At 43.0% G+C, this 27827-nt stretch overlaps 1 protein-coding gene across 1 annotated transcript in view; it reads right to left on the minus strand.

Moving 5' to 3' along the window:
* The window catches only part of GRIP1 (glutamate receptor interacting protein 1), a 171694-nt gene that overhangs the window by 5254 nt on the left and 138613 nt on the right, over window positions 1-27827 (minus strand). The window contains exon 20 of the mRNA XM_029205607.1: window positions 24033-24266. Coding sequence (XP_029061440.1) covers window positions 24033-24266 — 234 coding nt within the window. The remainder of the gene's footprint in view (window positions 1-24032; window positions 24267-27827) is intronic.

Consider the following 27827-nt stretch of genomic DNA (forward strand, 5'->3'; position numbering starts at 1 on the left):
ATGAGAAAATGTGAAGGGGACATTTAGGTAGGTTGAGGACTTTTGCTTGTGAAATTTCTTGATGAACCATCTTTTCAAACTAATTTCAATATAATAGATTTGTAATAGGTTAGGCAGCTCCCCCCAATCTTGAAGCTTTTTCCATTCTCTAGGAACAGCCTTGGAATTTGCCAAGTCCCAGCCAGACCTGGAAAAGGAGGAGAAATGCTGGAGAGTTCTGGTCTCTTTTTTTTTTTTTTTTTTTTTACTTGCAGTCATCAGGTGTATATAGGTGAGAAGTTCCCAGGGTCAGGTTCACTTCTCCTGGAGCAACCCCTAGGTGTTGGGAGAAGCCAGGGTTAGCCCTTTGCAGCTGGATATCAGGATTAGGCCAAAGGCCTTTCCTTCCTTGTTCACTGTGCCTGGTGCTGTGTTCAGTGCTCAGCATATCCTCTGCCTTTGAGCAAGAGCCAGGAAGTCCACCATTTTATTTTCTCTAGTATCCCAGTCAGTGCTTCAGTACTGTGGGCAAGAAATGTCTTAAAAGGGAGAGCAGCCAAGACGGCAGAGCAGAAAGGTCCTGAGCTCACCTCCTCTTACGAGCAAATCACACCTACCTGCAGAACAACCATAGATGAAAAAGACTGGAACCTACCAGGAAACATCTTCTACAACAAAGGCAAAGAGGGAACCACAAGATGGAACCACCAGTAGACTCGTGATGTAATCAAATCCCATACATCCCGGGTGGGCACTCCACAAACTGGAGAATAATTATACTGCAGAGGTTCTCCTCCAGGAGTGAGAGTTCTGAGCCCCACAGTCAGGCTCCCCAGCCCAGGGCTCCTGCACCAGGGAAATGAGCCCCCATAGCATTGGCTTTGAAGGCCAGTGGAGCTTAAATGCAGGAGCCCCATGGGACTGGGGGAAACAGAGACTTCGCTCTTAAAGGGCACACACAAAATCTCATGCACACCAGGACCCAGGGCAAAAGAAGCAATTTGATAGGAGCCTGGGCCAGACCTGCCTGTTGGTCTTGGAAAGTCTCCTGGAGAGGTGGGAGGTGGCTGTGGCTCACCCTGGGGACACAGACACTGGTGGCAGACATATTGGGGAACATTCAGCCACATGAACACTACTGGTGGCTGACACATTGGATCATTAGCACCAAGACCTGGCTCCACCCTACAGCCTGCAGGCTCCAGTGCTGCGAAGCCTCAGGCCAAACAACTAACTGGGCAGGGACACAGCCCCACCCATCAGCAGACAGGCTGCCTAACGACTTCCTGAGCCCACAGCCACCTCTGGACTCGTGCCAAGACAGGGCCCTGCCCGCCAGAGGGCCAAGACCCAGCTCCACCCACCAGGGGGTAGGCTTGAGCTCTTCTCTCCAGGAAGCCTGCACTAGCCTCGTGATCAGCCTCACCAACCAGGCGACAGACACCAGAAGCTACAGTCCCACAATGCAGGCTGGACGCTACCCCAGGGCCAGCTGAGGCCCGGCCCGCCCCACTAGCAGGCCAATGCAAACTTCTGGACACCAGAGACCCCATACCCAGCTCTATTAGGAAACCACCACCCCCACCAACCAATGATCTGAAACGAGCTCTGGGATCCCTGGGCCATGCAAACAGACTCCAGGAACCATCTCTGCCTGCCAGTAGTCCAGCACTAACCCCAGGATCCGGCTTCACTTGCCAGTGGGTGGGCAACAGCCCCAGAGTCTTTGGGACCCTGTCCCTGCCCACCAGTAAGCCAGCACTACCCCTGAGGCCTACTAGGGTTGCACAACCTTGTCACCTTGCCTGGTGACAAGGCCCCACTAAACAGTACCAGCAGCATCTACACAAGGCAGGGTCTAGCAACCAACCAAGCCCACCAGACTGCCCACAAAGAAGGACCCATGCAGCCGTCTTAGGGGGAACCCCTAGAGCATATAGCTTGGGTGATGAAAGGGGAGTACACTGCTGGGATGCATAGGATACCTCCTACAAAGGGCCACTTCTCCAAGGTTGAGCAATGTAATTAACCTCCCACAGACATAAAAACACAAACAGTAACTCAGACAAAATAAGGTGGCAGAGGACTATGTTCCAGACCAAGGAACAAGATAAAACTCCAGAAGAACTAAATGAAATGGAGATAGGCGATCTACCCGAGAAAGAGTTCAGAGTAATAGTCATAAAGATGATCAAAGAACTCAGGAGAAGAATAGATGCACAGAGTGAGAAGTTAAAAGTTTTAAACAAAGAATTAGAAAATATAAAGAATGACCAGAGGTTAAGTATACAATAACTAAAATGAAAAACTCACTAGAAGGAATTAATCATAGACTAAATGATTCAGAAGAACAGATCAGTGAGCTGGAAGACAAGAGTAGCAGAAATCAGTGCTGCTGAATAGAAAAAAGATAAAGAATGAAAAGAAATGGGGACAGTTTAAGACACCTCTGGGACAATATCAAGCATATTAATATTTGCATTATAGGGGGTCCCAGAAGGAGAAGAGAGAAAGGGCCCAAGAAAATATTTGAAGAGATAATAGCTGAAAACGTCTCTAACCTGGCAAAGGAAACAGGTACCCAAGTCTACAAAGCACAGAGTCCCATACAGGATTAATGCAAAGAAGAACAATACCAAGATACACTGTAATCAAAATGACAAAAATTAAAGAGAATACTAAAAGCAGCAAGGGAAAAGCAACAAATAACATACAAGGGAACTCCCATAGCCTATCAGCTGATTTTTCAGCAGAAACTGAAGGACAGAAGGGAGTGGCACAATATATTTAAAGTGATGAAAGGGAAAAAACCTACAACCAAGAATACTTTACGCATAAAGGCTCTCATTTAGATTTGATAGAGAAATAAAAAGCTTTACAGACAAGCAAAAGCTAAAACAATTCAGCACCACCAAACCAGCTTTAAAACAAATGTTAAAGGAACTTCTCTAGGCAGAAAAAATAAAGGGTCACAACTAGAAACAAAATTTCAGGAGGAAAACGCTCACCAGTGAAGGCAAACATACAGCAAAGGTAGGAAATCATCCACACACAAAGTCAGTAGAGAGGTTAAAAGACAAAAGTAGTACTGTCACCTGTATGCACAATAAGCAGTTAAGGGATACATAAAACAATTTGATGTAAAATACAATATCAAAAACAGAAATCATGAGGGGAGGAGAATACAAATGCAGGGTATTTAAAATGCTTTTGAAATTAAGAGATCAGCAACATGAAACAATCAGGTATGTATACAGACTGTTATATAGAAACATGGTAACCACAAACCAAAAATCTATAATAGATATACGCACAAAAAAGAAAAAGGAACCCAAAATAACACTAACAATAGTCATCAAATCATAAGAGAAAAGGAGGAGGGAAGACCTATGAGAACAAATCCGAAACAATTAACAAAATGGCAATAAGAACATACATAGTGATAATTAACTTAAATGTAAATGGACTAAATGCTCCAACCAGAAGAAGCAGACTGCCTGAAATGGATACAAAAAAACTAGACCTGTATATATGCTGCCTACAAGAGACTCGCTTTAGATCTAAAGACACATACAGACCGGAAGTGAGAGGACGGAAAAAGGCATTCCATGCAAACAAATAATCAGAAGCAAGCTGGAGTAGCATACTTAGATAAAATAAACTTTAAAGACTGTTACAAGAGACAAAGAAGGACACTACATAACGATCAAGGAATAAATCCAAGAATAAGATATAACAATTGTAAATATATATGCATGCAACATAGGAGCACCTCAATATATAAGGGAAATATTAACAGACATAAAAGGAGAAATTGACAGTAACAATAATAGTAGGAGACTTTAACACCCCACTTTCATCAATGGACAGATCATCCAGACAGAAAATCAATAAGGAAACACAGGCCTTAAATAACACATTAGACCACATGGACTTAATTGATATATATACAGCATTCCATCCGAAAGCAGCAAAATACACATTCTTTTCAAGTGTGCATGGAATATTCTCCAGGATAGATCACATGCTTGGCCACAAAACGAGTCTCCATAAATTTAAGAAAGCTGAAATCACATCAAGCATCTTTTCCAACCACAATGCCATGAGACTAGAAATCACCTACAAGAAAAAAGAACTGCAAAAACTGCAAACACATGGAGGCTAAACAATATGCTACTAAACCAATGGATCACTGAAAGAGGAAATCAAAAAATACCTAGAGACAAATGAAAATGAAAACATGATGATCCAAAACCTATGGGATACAGCAAAAACTTATAGTGATACAAGCTCGGGAAACAAGAAAAATCTCAAATAAACAACCTAACCTTACACCTAAAGCAATTACAAGAAGAAGAACAAACAAAACGTGTAGTAGAAGGAAAGAAAGCATAAAGAGCAGAACAGAAATCAATGAAAAAGACTAAAAAAAATAGAAAAGATCAATGAAACTAAAAGCTGGTTCTTTGAAAAAATAAACAAAATTGATAAGCCTTTTGCCAGACTCATCAAGAAAGAAAGGGAGGGACTTCCCTGGTGGCACAGTGGTTAAGACTCCGCGCTCCCAACGCAGGGTGTCTGGGTTTGATCCCTGGTCTGGGAACTAGAGCCCACATACATGCCACAACTAAGAGTTTGCATGCCACAGCCAAGAAGCAGGTGAGCCGCAAGTAAGGAACCCACCTGCTGCAACTAAGGAGCCAGTGAGCCACAACTAAGGAGCCCTTGAGCTGCAACTAAGGAACCCACCTGCAGTAACTAGGGAGCCCACTTGCTGCAACTAGGGAGCCTGCCTGCTGCAACTAAGACCCAACACAACCAAATAAATATAAAATAAAAAAATAAATATTAAAAAAATACACAGCACCAAAAATAAAAATAAAGAAAGGGAGAAGGCTCAAATCAAAACAAGAATGAAAAAGAAGTTACAACTGACACCAAAGAAATACAAAGGATATTAAGAGATTACAATGAGAAACTATACAGCAATAAAATGGACAACCTAGGAGCAATGGACAAATTCTTAGAAAGGTACAATCTCCCAAAACTGAACCAGGAAGAAATAGCAAATATGAACAGACCAATTACCAGTACTGAAATTGAATCAGTAATTTAAAAACTCCCAAAACAAACAAAAGTCCAAGACTAGATGGTTTCATTGGTGAATTCTACCAAACATTTAGAGAATAGTTAACACTTATCCTTCTGAAACTATTCCAAAAAATTGCAGAGGAAGGAACACTTCAAACACATTCCATGAGGCCACCATCGCCCTGATATCAAAAGATATTACAAAAAAAGAAATTACAGGCCAATATCACTGATGAACATAGATGCAAAGATCCTCAACAAAATACTAGCAAACCAATTCCAAATAGTAGCAATGCCTTAGAAGGATCATACACCATGGTCAAGTGGAATTTATCCCAGGGGTGCAAGGATTTTTCAATATCTGCAAATCAATGTTAAAAAGTTGAAGAATAAAAAGCATATGATCATCTCAATAGGTACAGAAAACACTTTTGATAAAGTTCAACACCCATTTATGATAAAAACTCTCCAGAAATTGGGCATAGAGGGAACCTACCTCAACATAATGAAGGCCATATATGACAAACCCACAGCTAACATCATATTCAATGGTGAAAAGCTGAAAGCACTCCCTGTAAGATTAGGAACAAGACAAGGATGCCCACTCTCACCACTTTTATTCAACATAGTTTTGGAAGTGCTAGCCACATCAATCAGAGAAGAAAAACAAAGGAGTCCAAATTAGAAAGGAAAAAGTAGAACTGTCACTGTTTGCAAATGACATGATAATATAGAGAGAAAATCCTAAAGATGCCAGTAGAAAACTACTAAAGCTCATCAACGAATTTGGTAAAGTTGCAGGATTCAAAATTAGCATACAGAAATCTGTTGTATTTCTATACACTAACAATGAACTATCAGAAAGATATTAAGGAAAAAATCCCATTTACTACTTCACCAAAAAGAATTAAATACGTAGGAATAAACCTACCTGAGGAGGCAAAAGACCTGTACTCTGAAAACTATGAGACACTCATCAAAGAAACTGAAGATGACAGATATACCATGTATATCTGTATATAGCATTTTCAAACAGATGAAAAGATATACCATGTTCTTGTATTGGAAGAATCAATATTATTAAAATGATCATACTACACAAGGCAATCTACAGATTCAACGCAATCCCTATCAAATTACCAATAGCATTTTTCACAGAACTAGAACAAAAAATGTTTAAATTTGTATGGAGGGAATTCCCTGGTGGTCCAGCGGTTAGGACTCAGTGCTTTCACTGCTGTAGCCTGGGTTCAATCCCTGATTGGGGAACTAAGGTCCCGCAAGCTGCGCAGTGTGGCCAAAAAAAGAAAAAAACGAAAAGAAAATTTGTATGGAAACACCAAAGACCCCGAATAGCCAAAACAAGCTTGAGAAAGAAGAATGGTATAATGGAATCACTCTGACTCCAGACTATTGTACAAAGCTACCATATTGAAACAGTATGGTACCGGCACTAAGACAGGCACATAGATCAATGGAACAGAATAGAAAGACCAGAAATAAACCCACACAATTATGGTTAATTAATCTATGATAACAGGGAAGAATATACAATGGATAAAAGACAGTCTCTTCAATAAGTGGTGCTGGGAAAAGAATGAAATTAGAACATTTTCTAACACCATATACAAAAACAAACTCAAAATGGATCAAAGGCCTACATGTGAGACTGGATACTATAAAACCCCTAGAGGAAAACATAGGCAGAACACTCTTTGAGATAAGTCACAGCAATATTCGTTTGGATGTGTCTCCTAGAGTAACAGAAACCAAAGCAATAATAAACATATAGGACCTAATTAAACCTAAAAGCTTTTGCAAAGCAAGGGAAACCATAAACAAAATGAAAAGACAACCTACTGAATGGGGGAAAATATTTGCAAGTGACGCAACTGACAAGGGATTAATTTCCAAAATATTCAAACAGCTCATAGAACTTGATATCAAAAAGACAAATAACCCAATCAAAAAACAGGCAGAAAACCTAAATAGACATTTCTCCAAAAACATACAGATGGTCTACAGGAACATGAAAAGATGCTCAATATTGCTAATTATTAGAGAAATGCAAATCAAAGCTACAATGAGGTATCACCTCACACTGGTCAGGATGGCCATCATCAAAAAGTCTACAAATAACAAATGCTGGAGAGGGTGTGGAGAAAAGGGAACACTTCTACACTGTTGGTGGGAATGTAAGTTGCTGCAGCCACTATGGAAAACAATATGGATATTCCTTAGAAAACTAAAAATAGATTTACCATATGATCCAGCAATCCCACATCTGGGCATATATCCAGACAAACCTATAATTCGAAAAGACATTGGGTTGGCCAAAAAGTCTGGTTAATGAATAGGTTGTTCAATAAAGTTCTTGGTGAAAATGAAAAATGTGTCTTTTATTTATTACTTAAAACCAAAAGAACTTTTTGGCCAACCCAATATGTGCACTCCAATGTTCATAGCAGCACTATTTACAATAGCTAAGACATGGAAACAACCTAAGTGTCCATCAACAGATGAATGGATAAAGAAGATGCGGTATACACACAGTGGAATATTACTCAGCCATTAAAAAGAAGGAAAAATGCCAGTTGCAGCAACATGGATGGACCTAGAGATTATCATACTAAGTGAAGTAAACCAGACAAAGATAAATACCATATGATATCACTTATATGTAGAATCTAAAAAACTGATACAAATGAACTTATTTACAAATAGAAATAGACTCATAGACATAGAAAACAAACTTATAGTTACAAAAGGGAAAGTCGGGGTGTGTGGGATAAATTGGAAATTTGGGATTATCAGATACACACTACTATAATATAAAATAGATCAACAACAAGGACCTATTGTATAGCACAGGGAACTATATTCAATATCTTGTAATAACCTAAAATGGAAAAGAATCTGAAAATGAATATACATATATATATATATATATATATATATATATATAACTGAATCGCTTTGCTGTACACCTGAAACATTGTAAATGAACTATAGTTCAATTTTTTGAAAAGTCTTAAAAGACCTGAAAGTGCTCCTGTAAGGAACACCCTCCTCTGGGGCCTGCCTTCAGTAGCTCCCTCAGTCCTTGTCCTGGGTTTGGTTTAGCAATTCCAGGCATTCCTGGAAATGCCAGGATTTGCAAATCCGCCCTTCTCAGCTGTGGGCCTCAGCTTGTTCCCTCTGCATTAAGGCAGTACCACCAGCTAAAGTTTCCCCCAACCCCCAGTCCTCCTCTGACCACCTGCAAGAGTTAGTCTGAGGTTTACACGTTCATCAAATGTGTACTGAGTCCCTCCATGTGCTAAGCCTGGTTCCGGGTGCTGGGAAACAGCAGTGAATGAGACAGAAGAGGCTGCCTTCTAGAGGCAAACACATTAACGTGTAATGTTCACTGAAACCCACTGTGCTGGACACGCCAGACAACATACTCAGCACATGACACTCATTTAACATTTAATGTGACCGCTATTTTTAGTAAGGTTTGCTGCATGCCCTCCATAAAAACTGATGAACACATCAAGCAATAATTTGGGCTTAGTTTTTAACTCTAATTATTTAAAAATGTATGTTTTGGGACTTCCCTGGTGGTCCAGTGGCTAAGACTCCGTGCTCCCAAAGCAGGGGGACCGGGTTCGATCCCTGGTCAGGGAACTAGAGCCTACATGCTGCAACTAAGAGTTTGCATGCCGCAACTAAAGATTCCACATGCTGCAACTAAAGATTCCATGCCACAACTAAAAGATCCTGCATGCCGCAACTAAAAAGATCTCACATGCTGCAATGAAGATACCGCGTGCCGCAACTAAGACCCAGCACAGCCAAATCAATTTTTTGAAAAAATGTATGTCCTATTTATTTTAACACACATAATACCTAAATACATTCTTGTAGAAGAGTCAAAAAATTCAGAGCTATACAGGGCAAAACGTGAATATTAATACTCTTATAGCAGGTTTATACCAAGTTATTTTACTTCAGAGAAATATGGAATATTGAAGGAATACAAAAGCGGTCATTTGTGGATTTTCATCTCACTGGACAGACAGCTAAAATATCAAGCTGGCAGCATCAATTCTAATCACCAGGCAGCCCTAGTGGTTACTGCCATATTAGAGGTTAGGAAATTCAATTTTATAGACGTTAAACAACTCGCCCAAGATCACGAAAGTATTGAATGGTGGGGCCGTCTCTGTCTGACTCCAGTCACTTAACCGTTATATTCTATTGCCGCTCAAGTGCCTTATTTCATAGATTCTAAGATGTACTTTTTTTTTCATACTTTAAATTCTCTGAAATCAGGCTGTGTTTTATAGGCCATGGTAATCTTAGGACCTATGAAATAGGGTATATCAACATCTCACCCCTACCTGCCTCTTTCCAACAATACACTAGAAGGAAAGGGGCCAGAATTTTGTTACATATTTACTTTAAGAGAAAAAAAAGCTGTGCCTTGCCAATTACAGGTTGTCCTGATCAGAAGCATCAACATCACTCAGGAGTGTGTTAAAATGCAGAATCTCAGACCCTGCTCTGAATTGCCATCTGCCAATTTCTGTGCACAATGAAGTCTGCTCTGTGTGGTACTTCACACACCAGAGGGGCTATTACATGTTCCGAAAAGGAAGAGAGGGAACTAACACTTAATGACACTCTTGGCAGGCTCATTCCATCACTGTGCATTATGAATGTGCGTATGTGTGGGTGCACACGTGTGCACTGGACCCTATGATGTGCTAGGCACTGTTTGAAGGACTGAGTGAAAGAAAGATACAGCAATAAACACAGCACAGCCATCATGAGTATACAGTCCAGTGACCATATCTGACTTAATCCTCCTAACAATCCTGCAAGAGGGGCAAGAATCACAGTTTTAAATGAGGTAGTGTATATGAAGTTTCAAAACCTGAAATGACCTGGTATCTGTGGAAGGACCACTTTTGTGGCACTCATTTATACAAGCATAGAGTAGAAAGTCCTACTTTACTATAGAAGAGATGTGTGTGTTTTAGCAAAATCCAGCCCCCTGCATCTGACATGTACCTTGGCATGAATGAGAGCACCCTTTCCCCTCGAAGAAAAACTCATCAGGAGGAGAGGAGATGTCTTTGTTGGTAACCTGGGCTCAGGTAAAAGGCTGAGGAGAGTATGTGGGAGATGCCCTGACAAGCTCCTCGAGGAGGGCAAAGATCTTTGTTTGTTTCACTGATAATATCCCAAACTCCTCTAATGGTACCTGCCACACAGTAGGGCTTGTAGTTTGTCGAATAAATGAAACGACTGGTTCTGACATACCATGTGGTTGTGCTTGGAAGCTAGTCAGAACTGACCATCACGTGCTGTGTGAATGGAGTGGGATTTAGTTCTGAGGGTCAAGCCATGCCCCGCCTCCCGGCCCCAGGGCGGCCCATGCTGGAAATGAGCAAGGCAAAAGGCTGCAGGGTGGCTGGCGTGGATGGGGCCCGGAAGGACAAAGCTCCATAGTGACACCGTGTGGCCACGACAGGTGAGAGCATCACTGACGTTAGAGCCAGGCCTGCCCTGCCTTGAGCTGAGGAAGCCCCATTCCTGCACGGAGAGTAGGGTGGGATGGAGGGTCCTCCAGCTCAAGATTCTGGACTTCTTGCTAATAAGGCTGTGGGACTTGATTGATTAGCTTAAAAAGCAAACCAGGGCTTCCCTGGTGGCGCAGTGGTTGAGAGTCCGCCTGCCGATGCATGGGACACGGGTTCGTGCCCCGGTCCGGGAGGATCCCGCAGGCCGCGGAGCGGCTGGGCCCGTGTGCCACGGCCAATGAGCCTGTGCTCCGCAACGGGAGAGGCCACAGCAGTGAGAGGCCCGCGTGTAAGGCCAACTGGCCTGAGGCAGGGGAACACAATCAGATTCACAGGTTGCATCAGACCGAAATTCTCCGGACCACCCAGTTCCAGAAACTGACCTAGAGACATTCCGGACCACCCAGTTCCAGGAACTGACCTGGGGACTTTGTACCCGGCCCAGCCTTCCCGCCTTTCGAGTGGTGGGACTAACGTCCCCCAGGATACCCGAAAAGACCACCAAATAAGGAATACCCTGCGCCCTCCCAGATTCACCACACCCCTTTCCCTTCTTCCCCTATAAAATCTTGCCCAACCCTCGCCCACGTGTGACTTCTCTGGCCCCTTTCTCTCGGACCAGTGAACCTCGCCCGGGAGCGCTCCCTAATAAAGCTCACTTGAAGCTTTCCTCTGTTTCGCGGTGCCGTTTGTTAAGATCCGACCTTACACCGCGTACAGCAAAAAAAAAAAAAAGCAAACCAGATGCTACTGTCTCCACCTAGTTAGAGGAGCAGATCATACAGACGGGGAAATGAAAGCTCAGAGAGGGTTAGAAACTTGCCCAAGGTAAACAGATAGTAAGCAACAGAGAAGTGGTTCAAACCCAAGTGGTTCTGACTGCAAAGCATGGATCTTTGCACGGCATACTACCTCTTTATCTAGCACGTGGTTGCTTAATAAATATTCATTGCAGAGAAGATATTTTGAGCCCCTCTAGAATTATGATTTTGCCTTAGGCCATAGGACAGGAGAGTTTTATGTGAGGTGGGAATGTTACTGAGATGTAATTGACATACAGCTCTGTAGAAGTTTAAGGTGTATCACATAATGACTTGAACATACATATACTGTGAAATGATTACCACAATAAGTTTGGTTAGGAGAAAGTTGTTTTTTTTTTTTTTGGCCATGCAGCAAGGCATGTGGGGTCTTAGTTCCCCTACCAGAGAACCTGTGCCCCCTGTAGTGGAAGTGTGGAGTCCTAACCACTAGACCGACAGGTAAATCCTGAGAAATCTATTTTTTAAGGAAAGATTTCAAACATATTCAAGAGCAGAGATGCTAGGACAATGAATCCTCATATACTCATCACTCAGATCCAACAAGAGCTCACTTACTTCATCCCCCCGTCTTTTGTCTTCTTTGGGGGAGTATTTTAAAGCAAATGCCAGTCCTCATGTCATTTCACCCTTACATAACTCAGTATGAATCTCTTAAAAAATATAATCACTTTTTTATACAACCTCAGTGCCATTAATTCATTCACAAAATCAGCACTTATTCCTTGATATATTCTAATATCTAGTCTATAATAAAATTTCCCTGATTGTCTCAAAGTGATTTTTAGAGTTAGTTTGTTCCAGCAAGGCCCACGCATTGGTGTTAGGTCTCTTAAATGTCCTCTTACCTAGAGCATGCCCCCATCCTTTTTTCCCTGTGCTACTGACTGATTGTTGAAACTATGTCATTCGCTCTGTAGCATGCCCTTCTGTGCCCCATTTTCCTTTAAAAGGAAATTAGCTCTGGTTGCTTGAGTTAAGTCAGAATCAGCTTTGGGGGGAGGGGTAGATCACAGGTAGGACAATGTGATTCCTATAACAGCACATCACTCAGTGTCTAGTTGTCCCACTTTGGGTGGGTTCGGGTGATGACAGTTTAATTCTTCCATCATAAGGTTCCCCATTAAACTTCAATTTAATAGTTTCATCCATTGATGACCGTTGTCTGAATCAATAATTTTATTAGGGGTTGCAAAACGATAATCTTTTTATGATCTCTTACTATCTTCTATATGAGCTAGAATTCTTTTGTAAAGAATTCTCATTTCTTCAATTAGTGCTGTTTGGTTACTCTGAAGTAGTTTGTACAAGAAAGGCAAAATGAACGCTAATTCTTTCATTTTTAAAATAGGGAATTAGTGCACTGAATATTTCCAATGGTGTCCCAATGAGGGTTTTTTTTTGAGGTGAGCGGTAAGGGAATGACCTTTTCAAAGTACGTTATCAATATGAACCTATGGGTTTATACATATATATGATGTTACGATCAATTGCATCATTCTTTTGGGTGCTCAAGTTTCCTCATCTTTGGCCAAGGAAAGTCCTTCATATTGACTTCATGTTGTCCTTTTGATATGACCCGTTTGCTCTGATAAGTAATTTGCTTTCTGGCACAAGATATCATAGACTCACCATGAATTTCCTGCCTTGATTGGAGGAAACACTTCTGGTTTACATTCTAGTCCCTTTCTTCCCAAACTCATGTTCCTTTCTCAAAGGGAGGAAGGGGAGGAACAGGGAGAGATGGGTACAAAGGAGGAGGGAGTGGCAGTGACAAATAGCTAATATGGTTGGTGATAGTCTGCTATTCTTGGGACTCTGTTTACTAGTGGATGAAATTACTCTACTCCAAGGTCCCTGCTTACATGCCTCTTTGGCTTTGTCTGTGGGATCTCCTGTCCTTATGCCCCCTTTCCATCTTTGTTCCTAGTCAGGTTCTATGTGACAAGCAGCACAAATGGGGTGGAAGGTGGTGCATTCTAGTTATCTCTGTTCCACTAGGTATAGGTTTGGAGGGAATTCCCATGGACCCTCTGCATATGGCTGGTCAGTAAGAGGACTGGCATCTGCTCTGCAAGCCAAGCCATACTCTTCAGTCACATCTGAGAGTCACAAAGCCTATGCTTGCAATGGACATTAGGAAGCCCAACTCTGTCTTAGCCCTGAGATATGTTTCTCAATACAGTGAACCTGAACCCTTGCATTTGGGGTACATTTGGTGTGGGCCTCAAGTAATAGTGAAGTTCTTCATTGCTCAATTGGCCTGTGCTGCTTGGGTGTTTGCTCCACAGGCCAGAACCCAGAAGGGGCAGAAGGATGAGTGTCACCAAATACTACCAACACCAGGCAGTAGTAATCCGTTAACCACAACCGTAGAGAATGGACGTCAGCCAGAGCAGGTGAGCAGATTAGCCCTTAACTGTAAAGTCACAGCTGTTGGCTAAGAGGCTTGGCTCTCCTGAGCCTTAGACTTGATGATACAGCTTTATGGCAAACTCTTCAGGATGAGAAGCTAATAAAAGGTTTAAAGTTGAAAGTAATCTGTTTCTCTAGAAAGATTTCCTAAGCTTAGAGGAGAGTGAATTTTAATAGCCAGCCCTATGGTTCTCCTGAAAGTAGCTTGGAAATAGCAAATAACACAATGAAATTTTAAAATGATACAGAGGTAAGATTCCAGCAATCAGTAATTCACAAATATAGGACACACAGCTGCTCTCAAAAGCAGCAACAGTAAATTGTACCATGTAGCTGCTGCCCTCCTGTTTAGCTGGAGATGGATAGTGGGTACTTCTGATTTACTTCCTGTCCAAAAGTAATTCTAAGGGTTCCAAAGTTTAAGTCACAATTTTCCCCCGCAGATGAATCCCTTCACCAGGAACTTTCCTATATATGACTGACTGCTTTTGACCTCCCGACAACTCTGTGCATTAGAATCGTGCCCTTCCTGCGAACGAGGACACGGCCCCTTGAACTTGGTGAACGGACTTGTCCAGTTAGAATACATAAGCCTGGGGATTTCAGTATTAGAATATCTGACCTCATGTGCTGTGTTCCTTCCACCAAATCATGACTGTTTTTTCCCCTCGACATACAAATCTACTAGCTGGTCAGGCAGTTTTTATCCATTTCCAACTGCCCAACCAACTAAAGATGAATAATTTATCCCATCTGCTGTAGTTCTTCCCATCGGAGCCCTTCTGTGGCTTTCCCCAAGCATCCGGCTAAACTGCTCCCAGCTGCTCAGAGTTCTCTGTGTTCCACCCTAACCCAAGTAAATCAAGATTTTTCTTGCAAGGTCTCCATTCTGTGCTGACCAGAGGATGCCTCCGGGGAACGGACTGTGAACACAACGATAGATTTTCTGTTCTAAAAGGGCCAATGAGTCTCTTGGAAGGTAACTCTCTAGGCGAGGATACCCTTCTACGAAACCCAGTTCAATTTTTAACCATTCATCACAGCGCACGCTGCAATGGCCTCTAACCCTCCTGAGAACAGAAGCTTTAACAGGAGGTGTCGGGCTTCACGTGATTCAAGTTGAGCCTTGTTTTATATTTCTAAGCAAGTCTATCTGCATATGTGAACAATGCCCTCGAGGCAAAGATCAGAAACATAATGCCTGTGTTTTCTTTTTTTTTTTTTGCGGTCACGCAGGCCTCTCACTTTTGTGGCCTCTCCCGTCGCGGAGCACAGGCTTCAGACGCACAGCCTCAGCGGGCCATGGCTCACGGGCCCAGCCGCTCTGCGGCATGTGGGATCCTCCCGGACCGGAGCACGAACCCGTGTCACCTACATCGGCAGGCGGACTCTCAACCACTGCGCCACCAGGGAAGCCCCTGTGTTTTCAGTTTTGACACAAGTGAAAAGCCTCAGCAGCAGAGCCAACTCCCCCCACCTGGATTTTAATGGCAACCGTGTCTACTCTCTTGAGCACGTCGAGGCAAGTGGCAGCCACCCCCAGAAGCAGTTCCTAAGCCCTGGCTGCCTCTGTGGCTCAGTCCCTCGCCCGATGGCCTTATCAGAGATGGTTCTAGTACTTCCACAAATTACCGGGCACTTGGGTTTATTCTTGCAGACACCACCGGGGGGGCCCTGTTCCTTTAAACCTGACAATTCAAGTAATTTTGGTTTTGAGCACAATTCTATACTACCTGTGGGGCTGGAAGAAAAAACTAAAGTACGGCTGTTCCAGCTGCATTCTTCCAGCCCAGAGGAAGCCATCTTGGATTCTGCCACTCAAGAGTGTGGGTTCCAAGATGAACAGGGTCAGGAAAGCAGCTGCTACCTTCCTGTCCGGGAGTCTCGTCGGCAGAGGAGAGAACTGGACGGACAGCAGCGTCAGACGCTGCCTCCTGTTTCCTGGCAAGCATGTGGCCCCGTGAGCTTGACAAACGGGGGCTCAACAATGGGAGAGTCAGAGCTTGGATGGTGGCCCTAAGTCTGTGAGTGTCAGGGCTGACTTGGCCCTCGGAGAACTAAGTCCCAGCCAAGGAAGTTCACAGTTTTTAAGATCCATGGTGGATTGAGGGCTGCTTTCCCAATTCATCTCAGAGGACCTTTGCAGCTTTCATTTCACATCATACTAAAGAGGAAAGAACCAGATCATTCTCCAATCCTCCAGGAGATCAAGCTACGCCACAGGCAGCTTGATGGACACCTAGTTACTGTTAGCTCTGCCCCTGGCCCTTTCTCCCTGCCCAGCCAGCACCAAGTCAGCCAGCCTGGCAGAGACCGTTCCAGCATCTCAGCTCAGGACCGCCTGCCGGCCCCTCTCCACACCTGCCTCTGCTCTCCGGCCCCCAGGGCTGTTCTGGCCTGGCTCTCCTCCAGCTCCTGTCTCTTCCTGAGTCGCCCTGGCAACTTACTGACCTCCATAGCCCTCAGGCCCGTGTGGGCAAGATGTCCTGATCACAGTTCGAACATGTGTGTGTGTGTTGGGGGTAGGTGGGTTCCCTACACCACCAAGCAGTCCTGCAACACCAGCTGAGTGTCCTACAATTCAAGTCAGTTCTGACATTATCTCCCTGGTGATAGCGTCAGACTCCACAGGTTAAGGGCTCAGTCTTACAATGTCACCTCACCTCCACCCCAGCATTTTAGACAATCATCTTCAGACACGGGTTGTCACCCGTGCCTTTGACCAACCGGCTGTGTCTCAGAGGTTCCAGCAGCCCTCTCCTTGGGTTTGACTAATTTGCCAAAGCAGCTCACAGAACTTACCATATCACCGGTTTATCATAAAATGGTACAACTCAGGAACAGCCAGCTGGAAGCGTTGCTCTGGGGCAAGGTATTCGGGAAGGGCGCAGAGCCTCCATACTCTCTGAGCGCACCACCCTCCCTGCATCCCCTCCAATCTGAAAGCTCCTGGAGACCCATCCTTTCGGGTTTTTATAGAGGCTTCATTACACGGGCACTAAGTAAGTCATTGGCCTTTAGTGATTGATTTCACCTGCAAATCCCCTCCCCTCCCTGGAGGTTGGGGGTGGGACTGAAAGTTCCAACCCTCTAATCACAGGATTGGCTCCACCGGCAAGCAACCCCGATCCTTAACTGCATCTAAAGGGCGCCTCATTAACATAACAAAAGATACCTTTCTCACTCTCAACATTTAAGAAATTCCAAGGGTTTTAGGAGCTCTGTGCCAGCAACTGGGACCAGATCAAATGTATACTTATTATAAACCACAGTATCACAGGTGGCCTCCTTGATTCAGGGGCCACCTGCACCTCTGGGTGAGAGGCATCCCCTTCACCCATCCTCTGGGCTTCTGGGAATTTGGGGGCAGGAACTTGTCATTCGGGAAGTATGACAAATTACAGCGGACCAAACTCCCACTGCACTGAGCACTAAGAAAGTTGATTTTATTTCCTCATTCCAGGTAATGCTGTGGTTTGACACTACAAAGATCCTCAAACAGGAAAGACCTCTGTGCTCCATGTAAGGGGAAGAAAGAGGGCAGCCCTGGGCTAGACTGTTATCAATGTCATCCTCACCACAGCCCGGCCAGACGCGCAACAGACACATAATAGAACAGAACGATGGTGGAGGAAGAGGTCCAACAGGCTACTCTCCAAGGACCTGGACATTAGGGGAACAGAGTGACCCTCAGGGAGCCACCTCGTTTGTAAAGTGAATATCCCGTAGGTAACAATATTTTACGACCTATTAACAAACACATTTGATCACAACAGAGACAAGCAAAAACATCAGAAAAAGATGAATGATCCCTAGGCCAGGGCTAGACTTAAGGGAAGCTATTAACATTTCTGGACAGAAGTGAGAGATCAAAAACTGAGATATCAGGCACACTAGACCACTGCCTAACAAGCCCGCCTAAGGGTCATCTGAGTCTAGGGGACTGCACTCTGTTTGACTTAGCATTTCTATGGCTCAGGGCTCAGACTCTGTAAAAGTGGATGGCAACTTACAGGGAAGAGATACGATGCAAATTGAGTTCTGTCCCTCAGAAAAGATAAGTTCAAAGGCCTTGCTTTTATTTCCCTGTAAGTCATTGAGCAGCTTTCATTTTAACTAGGAAATCTTATTTGGCATTCTTTTTTTTTCCCTCCATGGACTGAGGTATACATATATATATATATATATATATATATATATATATATATATATAGTATAGTTTCTTTATCTTCCCTTTGAACAAGCTTTTTCATCCTGCTGTCATTCCTCATTAATGAGTTAAAAAACACTTTTTTTTTTTGCACGAGCCAATCATTTGTTTAAGAGTTTTGTTTTTTACATTTTTGAAAAGTAAGTCTTAACAGAATCACAGACAAGGGAAGCTGATTGAAACAATCTATTTTGAGGACTGTTGGGGCTGGATGTCATTACTCATATAAAACATACAACCTAAACTCCAACCCTTGTCCTATAATTCCACACTGATTGTCAGCTGCCCCTGGTTTTACAAGGAGAGATGCTTGTCAGACTGATGTAGTGACTAGTAACTAGACACACGTCCATTTCTCTCTGTAAAGAGATTCTCATTATGGTGTACACCTCCAACTCTGGAGGCTCTAAGGCAGCTGCCTGAATCGTGTTTAAGGCTGGGATCCTGAGGAGATCTCATTTTCTGGGTTTCTGACACTGTAGGGCTGAGGTAAGACTGAATGGTGACTTCACCTGGGAAATGCTATTTGTGAAGTCTCCTCTCCTGATAACAGGTGATCCCTCCTCTTTTCTGCTAAGTGAGTAAATTGAAGTTCAGAGAAGTGACATAGCCAATGACTGTCAGATTGTGACCAAACCTCTGTCTGCCTGACAATTCACTGGATCTTGAGTACCAACTGCAAGTATTTGGTGAAGAAAGATGCCTGTGCCGGAATAAGATATGTGTTTCCATTTCATATTTCCTCTTAAGGCCGAGCCTGTTCCTGAACTGGGGAGAATATTGCAAAAGAAGTGGGCTTTAAACACCAAAAATGACACTCCTTCCAAGAAGTGAAACAACTTTACCATATCAAGAAGAACAAAGATCCACTCTCAAAACACTCAAATATATTGAAATTGCAAAGTGAACTTGGCTGAGAGAAAAGTTGATGGTAGCAAAAGCAGTTACAAGAAATACGAGACTCAAATGTTCACAGGTCATGCCATCAGCAGCCATAAATAAGAGATGATTCTGGAAAATAATTTTAAAAAATCTTTCTGTAAAAAAATAAATAAAAACAGCTGCATACAATTAAGGAATATAATTTTATTGAAAAACACAAATGACACGGACTTCCCTGGCAGTCCAGTGGTTAAGACTACATGCTTCCTCTACAGGGGCCGCAGATTCGATCCCTGGTCGGGGAACTAAGATCCTGCATGCCACGCGGTGCAGCCAAAAATAAAACATCAAAAGGAAATGATTTTCTAAGAAGTCCAAATGCTCTGAATATGAAGAATTTTCTACTCTACTAAAAAAAAAGTTTTTTGCCTTAAAGTACGCAAAGAGAAGTGAGGCTAGAATTCATCTCAGAAATAGATTAAGTGGACACCAAAGAATATTTAAGCTTCAGAAGGAAAAGAGGGGTTATCAATGAACTGTAGCTAAGATCACAGGCTCCTTAACTGCAAAGAGAAAAAAAAATCTGTGATAAGCTATAGTACAAACCAGAATTCATTTTAAAGATAAAACTTCAGAAGCTCCAGGGCCAAAGATGCAACCTCATTTCCCCTTTACTCAGCCACTATGTGTCAGTGACTCTGATTTCACTGACACAAAATAATCACCTCCTGTTAGCAAAACCTAAGGGAGTGATTCTCAATCCTTAGGGAGCAAAAGAATCCATTAAGGGGTTGTTAAAATGTAGATTCTTGGCCCCCACTCCCAGAAAGTGCTCACCAGGTGAGTCTAGGTTGGGCTTAGGAACCCGCGTTGTAACAAGCAGTCATGTGATGACGGTAGAGATCATCAGAGGTCCATATGCCAAACTATTCTCTAAGGCTATGGTGCCCAAACTTTCGGTGGAGACCCATTAATAAGTCTTGAAATCAGCTTAATGTGACAGCATTTGAAAACAAACAAAGATGTTAAAATAAATAAATAAATAAAAGAAAACAAACAAAACAGAAAATGTTAGCATACAGCGTGCAATTTTTGGATTCATTTACATATATGAACGTGGGTGTATGTGTGTCCTGAATTGTGAGGCAAAATGTATTTTGGACTGTGTCTTAGCCAAGAAAGTTTGAGAGGCAATGGCCTCTGGAGACACGAGTATCACTTCCCTGTGACTCCCTCACTGTCTACCTGCCGTGCCCCCATCTAAGTACCGAACCATCACTCCAGCACCAACTTCCTCCTCCAACCACAAAGGCCCAAAAGGGAAGTGAGGCTGTGGTGCTTTGTTCTCAAGCGTCAGGAAGGATAACTAGCTTTTCAGGTTCAGGAATGCACGGGGTCGACCTGACGGAAGACCTGCCGGGACACGGCAGAGCCTCAGACGCAATAGATAGTGTGAAATAAACAAAAACCATGTAGCCTCTCACCTGAGCTCTGCATTTTCAGAAGGTCTGAAGGAAGAAAAGGTATTGGTGAGGAGGACTGGGTGCAAAAGGAGGGGCAGATAATGGAGAGGAAGTTCCAACTCAAGAAACTGGAAGATTAAGGCCATGCTCTCTTCTTTCTGTATCAGGAGATGGAGTGGTTTTTGCTTTTTGTTTGTGTTCCCCAGGAAGGGGATGGATACCGGCCCATTCATTCCTATCCTCTTGAGGCAGCTTCTAGTGCTAGTAAGAGTTTGTAGGTACTGGCTTGGATACGGACAGATCCACAACTTGTCCTCATGGCCAGCTTTCACCAAGTGGCACACAGCCACGAGAAAGACGGCAACTAAATAACACCAAGTGTGTTCAGAATGGTGTGCTATTAACCCTACCCAGCCTTTCCACTCTGGTCTTTGCAGCCCCTTGGGAATTCCTCCACTAGGTCTATGCAGAAAAGTCCACCCAAGGGGCTCAGGGAACTGAAAACCAGCCTTCATTCCACTTGCCAAGCTGTGCAGTCTTAACTTGGGGTTATTTTTAACTTGAGGAAGTGATGTTTTTCTATTTCCCTGGTCCCCTCTCCACACCCCCCCCAAAAGAGTACCTTTTCCTCACTTCTGTGAAGGTTTAGTACAGGCTAATAGCACCCCAAGGGGAAGATAACTCAATTGCATCAACAAGGCACTGTGCCCTTTCATGGTGTCAGGTAATCCTCCAGTGTTCAAGGGATGCCCATAATCAAGACACAAGCGCAATTACCAGTCTCTGCTCTGAGTAAAGTGACTCTTCTAATGACTATTTCTCCTCTCAAGCATTTCAAAATTGGAGAATGTGTTTAACAACAAACATGTGGACGGCCTATCAGGGTAATTGAATTCACTTAAAAAAGAAAAGATACCCGAGATGTGAGCATAAACCACCCCCAGAATTCCATGTTGTCAGGCGGCAGGCTCCTCCGCTACATTTTCACTTAACAAGATCATTTTGGGTGTCTTACAATGCCCAGGACACCACCTACTTCTGAGCATCTTATTTTGTTTGGTATCAATCTGGAAGAAGAGTGAAGCCACATGGGAAATGCACTTACTGCTACCATTGAGGGGGAATGACTGAAGTGGAGGAAGAAAGAAGTAACCCATTTATTAGGTCAAGTGGGTCCAGCGGAGTCTGTGATCTGTGGCCTCTCAATTCACACCCCCCGACACAAATGTTCCAACCAGTCCATCCCCTGCCACTCATTGTGCTGTTAAATGCATGACGCCTTTTTTTAAAAAAAAAAAAAAAAAACAAGATCTATTTTCAGCACATTTTTTAAAACCTCAGCTATAACAACTTGCACAGCCGACTGACTGTCGTTATCTTTGCTAACCGCTTTCAGTACAGGAGGGACGGCGAGACAAGCCTTTTGTATTGCTGGGCTATCAGGAATGTCTCTTTGAGGAGACGGCTTCACTCCAGGAGGAAAAACGGCTCTATTTATACTTGCTATTTCCCTATCCTGCAGCTGGAGGTAATAAATGTCTGCTAAGAAACACTGCCATGGGAGGGGCTAAAAAGAGAAAGAATATAGCACACAGTAGGCGCTCACTGGTATCCTTTTCCTTTGGTGCTGAAGGAAGGTGGGTTACCCAGCATGCTCCCCTCTGCCTGGGCAGTAGACTTTTGGAGAAGAGGGGAAGGCAGGGTTCCTAAATAACCGAGGGAATCAGAAAGGGCCAGCCCTTCTGGTACAGCAGAATTAGCAGTGACTCTGCAGCGTCTGCAATTTAATCACCAATGGAGTCCTTACAGCCTCCTAATGGTGTTGGTCAATTAGCACATTAGGATATGTGACAGGTGGTGAAGGCTGGTGTTTACCAGACAGACATCAATTCACGGTAACTGGATAAACAAACTAACTTATGATACGGGGCTAGAGCTGGGTCTCCACCCTAAAGTGTCAGAAACTTCTTTGCTTTTCTGTAAAGTCTGTAATGCCTCTTAATGCACAAGGCTCTCGTTGGCAGATCTGCACTCCCTCAGTATACTGCTATCTGTGACATCCTTTTGTACATGTTTTTTTCTTTTTGGTACGTGGGCCTCTCACTGTTGTGGCCTCTCCCGTTGTGAAGCACAGGCTCCGGACTCGCAGGCTCAGCGGCCATGGCTCACGGGCCCAGCCGCTCCACGGCACGTGGGATCTTCCTGGACCGGGGCACGAACCCGTGTCCCCTGCATCGGCAGGTGGACTCTCAACCACTGCGCCACCAGGGAAGCCCTTGTACATGTTTCTTTCTGTGCTTTGGAATGCCTTCCCACCCTCCACCTTCCTGCGGAGTCAACACCTGCATCTAGGAAGGTTTTATCTTCCTCTGTAGTGGGTTCAGGTTCCTCCCCAACCCTGCCCGCCAGCCCCCTACCTCGTGCCGTCCCTCAGGGCAGCCTAGTCTAGCGTCTATTGTACTTATCCCACCATCTTCCTACTGTTTCCTGGACTGTCTCCCCATTAGACCATGTGCTCCCTGGGGATTTATAATACATTCTTTAAGTAAATGAATGCACAGTCTATGCATCGAATGAATGAATGAATGAGTGAGTGATGAAAGAATGAACCCAGGATTGGAACACAGAACCCAACTTCCTATACAATCCTTTCTTTCACTATATCCGTTGTCAGCTGCAAAACGGCTACTTTTAATAGTTAGGGAGACTGAAGTCGTTAGAGGAAAAAGGGAGTAGTTGGCCTTTACCTCCTCTCAACCTGACATTTATATGCTCTTCTGGGTAAGACCGATAACTTATCTCTAGTTAACAGATTATTAACTACAGAGAGGGTCTTGGCTCTCAAGAAAAGTAGGGTGAGATTGTTACCAACTATACATCCTTATGTATTAGCAACAAAACAACAAAAAGCATTAGAGTTCTACAAAAGAAAACCAGAGAAAGCTCCCTCCCACTGCTTTCCTTGACCTGGGCTCCACAGACACTGTCACCTACACATGCCTTGTTCAAACGCTGCCAGCAACTCAGATTCAGCTGTTTGCAATCATAGGTTTTCTTCCATGAAGCAAAGTGAGGCAACTATCATAGCAGAGATGGAATATAACCAGGGCTTACCCTGTCCTGACCCAAGACATCTAAATGACATCTCAAAGAGAACTTCATGTCCCCTGAATAATATAACCGTCTACTGAGAAGTCTGTAATTGATGATTAAGCCTTCCAGCGTCACCCCTGAAACCCCTTTTCAGTGAAGCTGGGAGTGTACGACATTTAGAAAATCCTTCCCCCTTCCAATGAAGTTGGAATAACAGACCAACTCATTCAACCTCCATGTGACACTAGAACCTCAAACTTCTGTGAGAAGATTTTGGCCATAAATACATTTCTGGTAAATTCACTGCTTGAAAGCCAGTGTTCCCCGTCTTATGAGATCACCTCTCAGAGATCACGTTTTGAGAACAATCGGTCTCTGATGATCTGCCTTTAAGCTCTAGCTTCTCTCCTTGGCTGAGCCCACAGTAGAATGTCATGATCATTCTTGCATCGGGGTGGCCACGCTGAACAGAATGTGACCCTAAGGGAAGGAAAGAGAGTTTCCTGACCTTGTGCAGCTCCACAGGAGTTGGGGACATGATCTCCTTCATTTCCTGCTTCATTTTTCTCAGGGTGACAGACTTCCTGCCCACATCCGAGGGCAGAGTGTTGCTCCGAGTGGTCTGGCTATAGTGTGGCCGCGAACTGCTCCGTTCCTGGAAGCTGGCCTGTCGCCCCAGCTGACTGCGAGGTGTAGGGGCCTCGTGATTCAAACTCATCGTGCTCCCCGACATGATTGTTGCCTGTGGCATTGACAATTTTCAGAAACAATTAAGCCACGGACTAAGTAAAGCGTTTCGTTGCTCAACATGAAGCACATTTCTCCTTCTGCCCAGTCAAAATACGGTCTCTTCAGGGCATAACCAAAGGCTGGAGAATGGACGTACTAATTGCACCATGAAAGTCTGGGAATATGCTTCACAAGTGACATGTATAATGCACAACTCAAATCCAATTTAAGTACTTAAGCCATTGAGTTTATTTAATCAAATACCACCCCTGGCAGTTTGGAGGCAAACTGAAAAGCTCTAACATCTGCTTACTGCAAACTACATTTTAAGCATTAACTTTCCACTGAGTGGGATCTAAAGATGGGATTCACGAGGCAGCCTTCAGTATATCTTACAGAAATGAACTTAAGAACACCTCAGTGGGGACCAGGCTGACCCCATTTGCAATGGTGCCTCTAGCCCCACCTGGAGGTAACAATGGGCTGAAATGAGGCTACTGATACAAAGGCGAGGGCTTCTACCGAACGCTGGCTGCCTAGCTCTGGCATATTGTCTTTCCTTTGGCCACGTGGCCGGCCAGAGAAGTTTGTAGATCAGCTAGGTCTCCACATCATTTGGCGTAGGTCAGTGTTTCTTAGAAATGACCTTTGTGTAAGATCCTCAGAGAGGTTAAGGAATAATCATTGATCACGCTACCGTATTCAACCCTTTGCTCAAAAGTGATGAGACCTGGGTTGGATTTTACCAGTGAATTGAGAAGTTTGTTCACTTTCAAATATGTTCCCTGCATAATACACAAGGAATGCTAAGATTAGATCTCAAAAATGACTGAGTCTCAGAAGTGGAACAAAAAGAGCATTTGAAACCAATATCATGCTGGGAATGTTCATTTCTCATGGTTAGAGGATGCTAAAATTCTGAAAATATGCCTGTAGCCAGCTGTGTTCCTCCGTATGATGGTTATGTAATGGTGTACCAGCATCAGTGAATCTGCATGAAATCATGGATACAGAAAACAAATTCCACGTGCCACGTGACTGGCTACAACATGATCTAGTGGTGTTAATACCGATGCTAAAAGTAACAGAAGTGTAATTTGTTGAGTCCTTTGAATGTATTCACGCATTTAAGCCTCACAACAACTTTATGAGGTAAGTGCTATTATTCCTCCTAATTTACATGTGAGGAAACTGAGGCACAAAAAGGCTGACCTACACACGGTCCCATAGGTAGTAAATGAGCCAAGTGCACTATCTAAAATTACTGATCAGGAGGGAGTACTGCAAAGTGAGTAGAGTTTTCATTTGTTATCTTGCTAAGATTTATAATTCCAAGCTTCACCTGGTGTTCAGCTATACACATGCCACTAACAAGATCTGTGAATGACAGCCAAGTATTAGCACACAGGTAGGTATATCTACAACTCTGTTGAAAAAGAAACAAAACAAGTGAACTTATCAATATCCTGACTAGATCAGTTATCTTACTGATAATTTTTTTTTTTTTTTCGGTATGCGGGCCTCTCACTGTTGTGGCCTCTCCTGTTGCGGAGCACAGGCTCCAGACGCGCAGGCTCAGCGGCCATGGCTCACCGGCCCAGCCGCTCCGCGGCATGTGGGATCTTCCCGGACCGGGGCACGAACCCGCGTCCCCTGCATCGGCAGGCGGACTCTCAACCACTGCGCCACCAGGGAAGCCCCTTACTGATAATTTTTAAAAAAACAATTGTAAAAAAAACCTCATGGGTCATTGAGCATTTACAAATGCTAAGTACCACATTGTGTGTGTATGTAGCATACCATTAAATACTTATAATAACTCTATATGGTAAGGTATTATAATTATTATACCTCCTCATTTCACTTAAGGAAGGGGATGCCTGGATAAGTGAAGCAACTTGCCCAAGAGTCTGGGATTACTACTTTAGCAATGTCTCCAAAACTCTTATTCTTGACTATGAGGCTATATTGGTTCTCAGTCAAGTATGAGGTTGAAACACATAAAACTGACTTTGTTTAGTAAATGAAAAAAACCCTTAACATTTATCCAGTGTGGACTATCCATATAATGGTTTGTTTCAGATGAATCCCCTTTAAATTGAAACCTTTCTATTACTAGCGTTGTTGGTAACATGGGACATCCTTTTCTTTTATGGCATTTAACTCACACATATCATTTCCTTGTTTAATCTACTGTTACTGATAGCATCTGATGGCTGTTTTCTTGCTGTGGTGACCATCCACCTATTGTTTTTACCTATTTAGACTAGCTATTTGCTTTGTTAACATTTATTTTTAATGCTCATTTTTCATTAGACCAACAGGAAACACACTGGAAGTCAAATAATCACTACAGCCGGGAGACAACACTTCTGCTTTGATGAGCCTTAGCCACAACAGAAGTTACAATCTGATCTAGAAAGGGTTCTAATGGAAGCAGTGACCGACTATCAAAAGGTCTTCAGGTCGAGTTCTCAAAGGAGAGATTGTTTTGTTTAAAGTGAATGTAAATTGAATGAGTGATATTGCTGAAGGAATACTAAAATTAGAACACAAATACAAAAACTAAAATAAAAAGTAATTATTTGAAGTTTTCTAGGATTTGTTTCTGCTTCAAGAGTATGTGTTGCCTGTTTTCATTTTGCACAATTCATAATTTATATTATACTTTTTCAAAATTATTAGTGAGATGACTGGTATACATACAACTTTGGAGGAATAGATTTAAGAGTTCTCTATCTAACATTCAGTTAAACCTTCTTCCTATGTTATACTAAGCAAAAGATAGTTAAGGCAGTACATTCATTACCCAAAAAAGGGGCAAAAATAATTTCTATCAAACATTTATTGTGCCATGTTCTATGTTAAGTGCCATATAAACATTAGCCATTATAATCCCCATATTTTAAAGCAGAAATACCTGATAAGGAAATTAAGTAACTTGTCCAAAGTCTTAGTTTGAATTTTTCTCTTTTGTTAAAACTATATATTTTTCGGCGCTAGAGCTGAACCTAAATTATTGCTATTAGCAATGGGGAAAATGACTAGTATCATTTTCATTTTCATTTCAATTGTAATCATTTTTCATCTTAGCTAATCTTCTACATTTGTTACAGTGATAGTATGCTTTAACTTTTAATGCTGGATGTACATTTCTTATGCAGGAACCTAGCTCCAGTAATATTTTTTGCATAGTAGCTTTTGCAATCAAGGGAGCAGAGTTCATCCAAACTGATAAATGAATTCCCTTTGTGCTAAAAGTGTAAATGAGATTCTAATTTATGGATTTGTCAATCATTCTTCCTAGTTGAAAACTTTAATTTCTATTTGGCTTATTAATTCAACACATTTTTTTTCCTGGATGTATAATTTTGAGGGCCACACCTGCCAGAAACGATGTTACAGAAAACCTATTGGCCCCTGCGAGATGACTTCTATGCTGACGTATGTTGTTTCCATTGGATAACTCAATGTCTGAGTGAAAACACAACTTCATTGTACTACTTTTTACATCATCTTCATTTTACCTAATGTAGAAGCTATTAGAAGAATAGCTGCTTCTTCAAAAGAGAAG

This window comes from Monodon monoceros, unplaced genomic scaffold (assembly GCF_005190385.1).
Source record: "Monodon monoceros isolate NGI ecotype Baffin Bay Population unplaced genomic scaffold, NGI_Narwhal_1 Super_Scaffold_6, whole genome shotgun sequence".
Taxonomy (NCBI): domain Eukaryota; kingdom Metazoa; phylum Chordata; class Mammalia; order Artiodactyla; family Monodontidae; genus Monodon; species Monodon monoceros.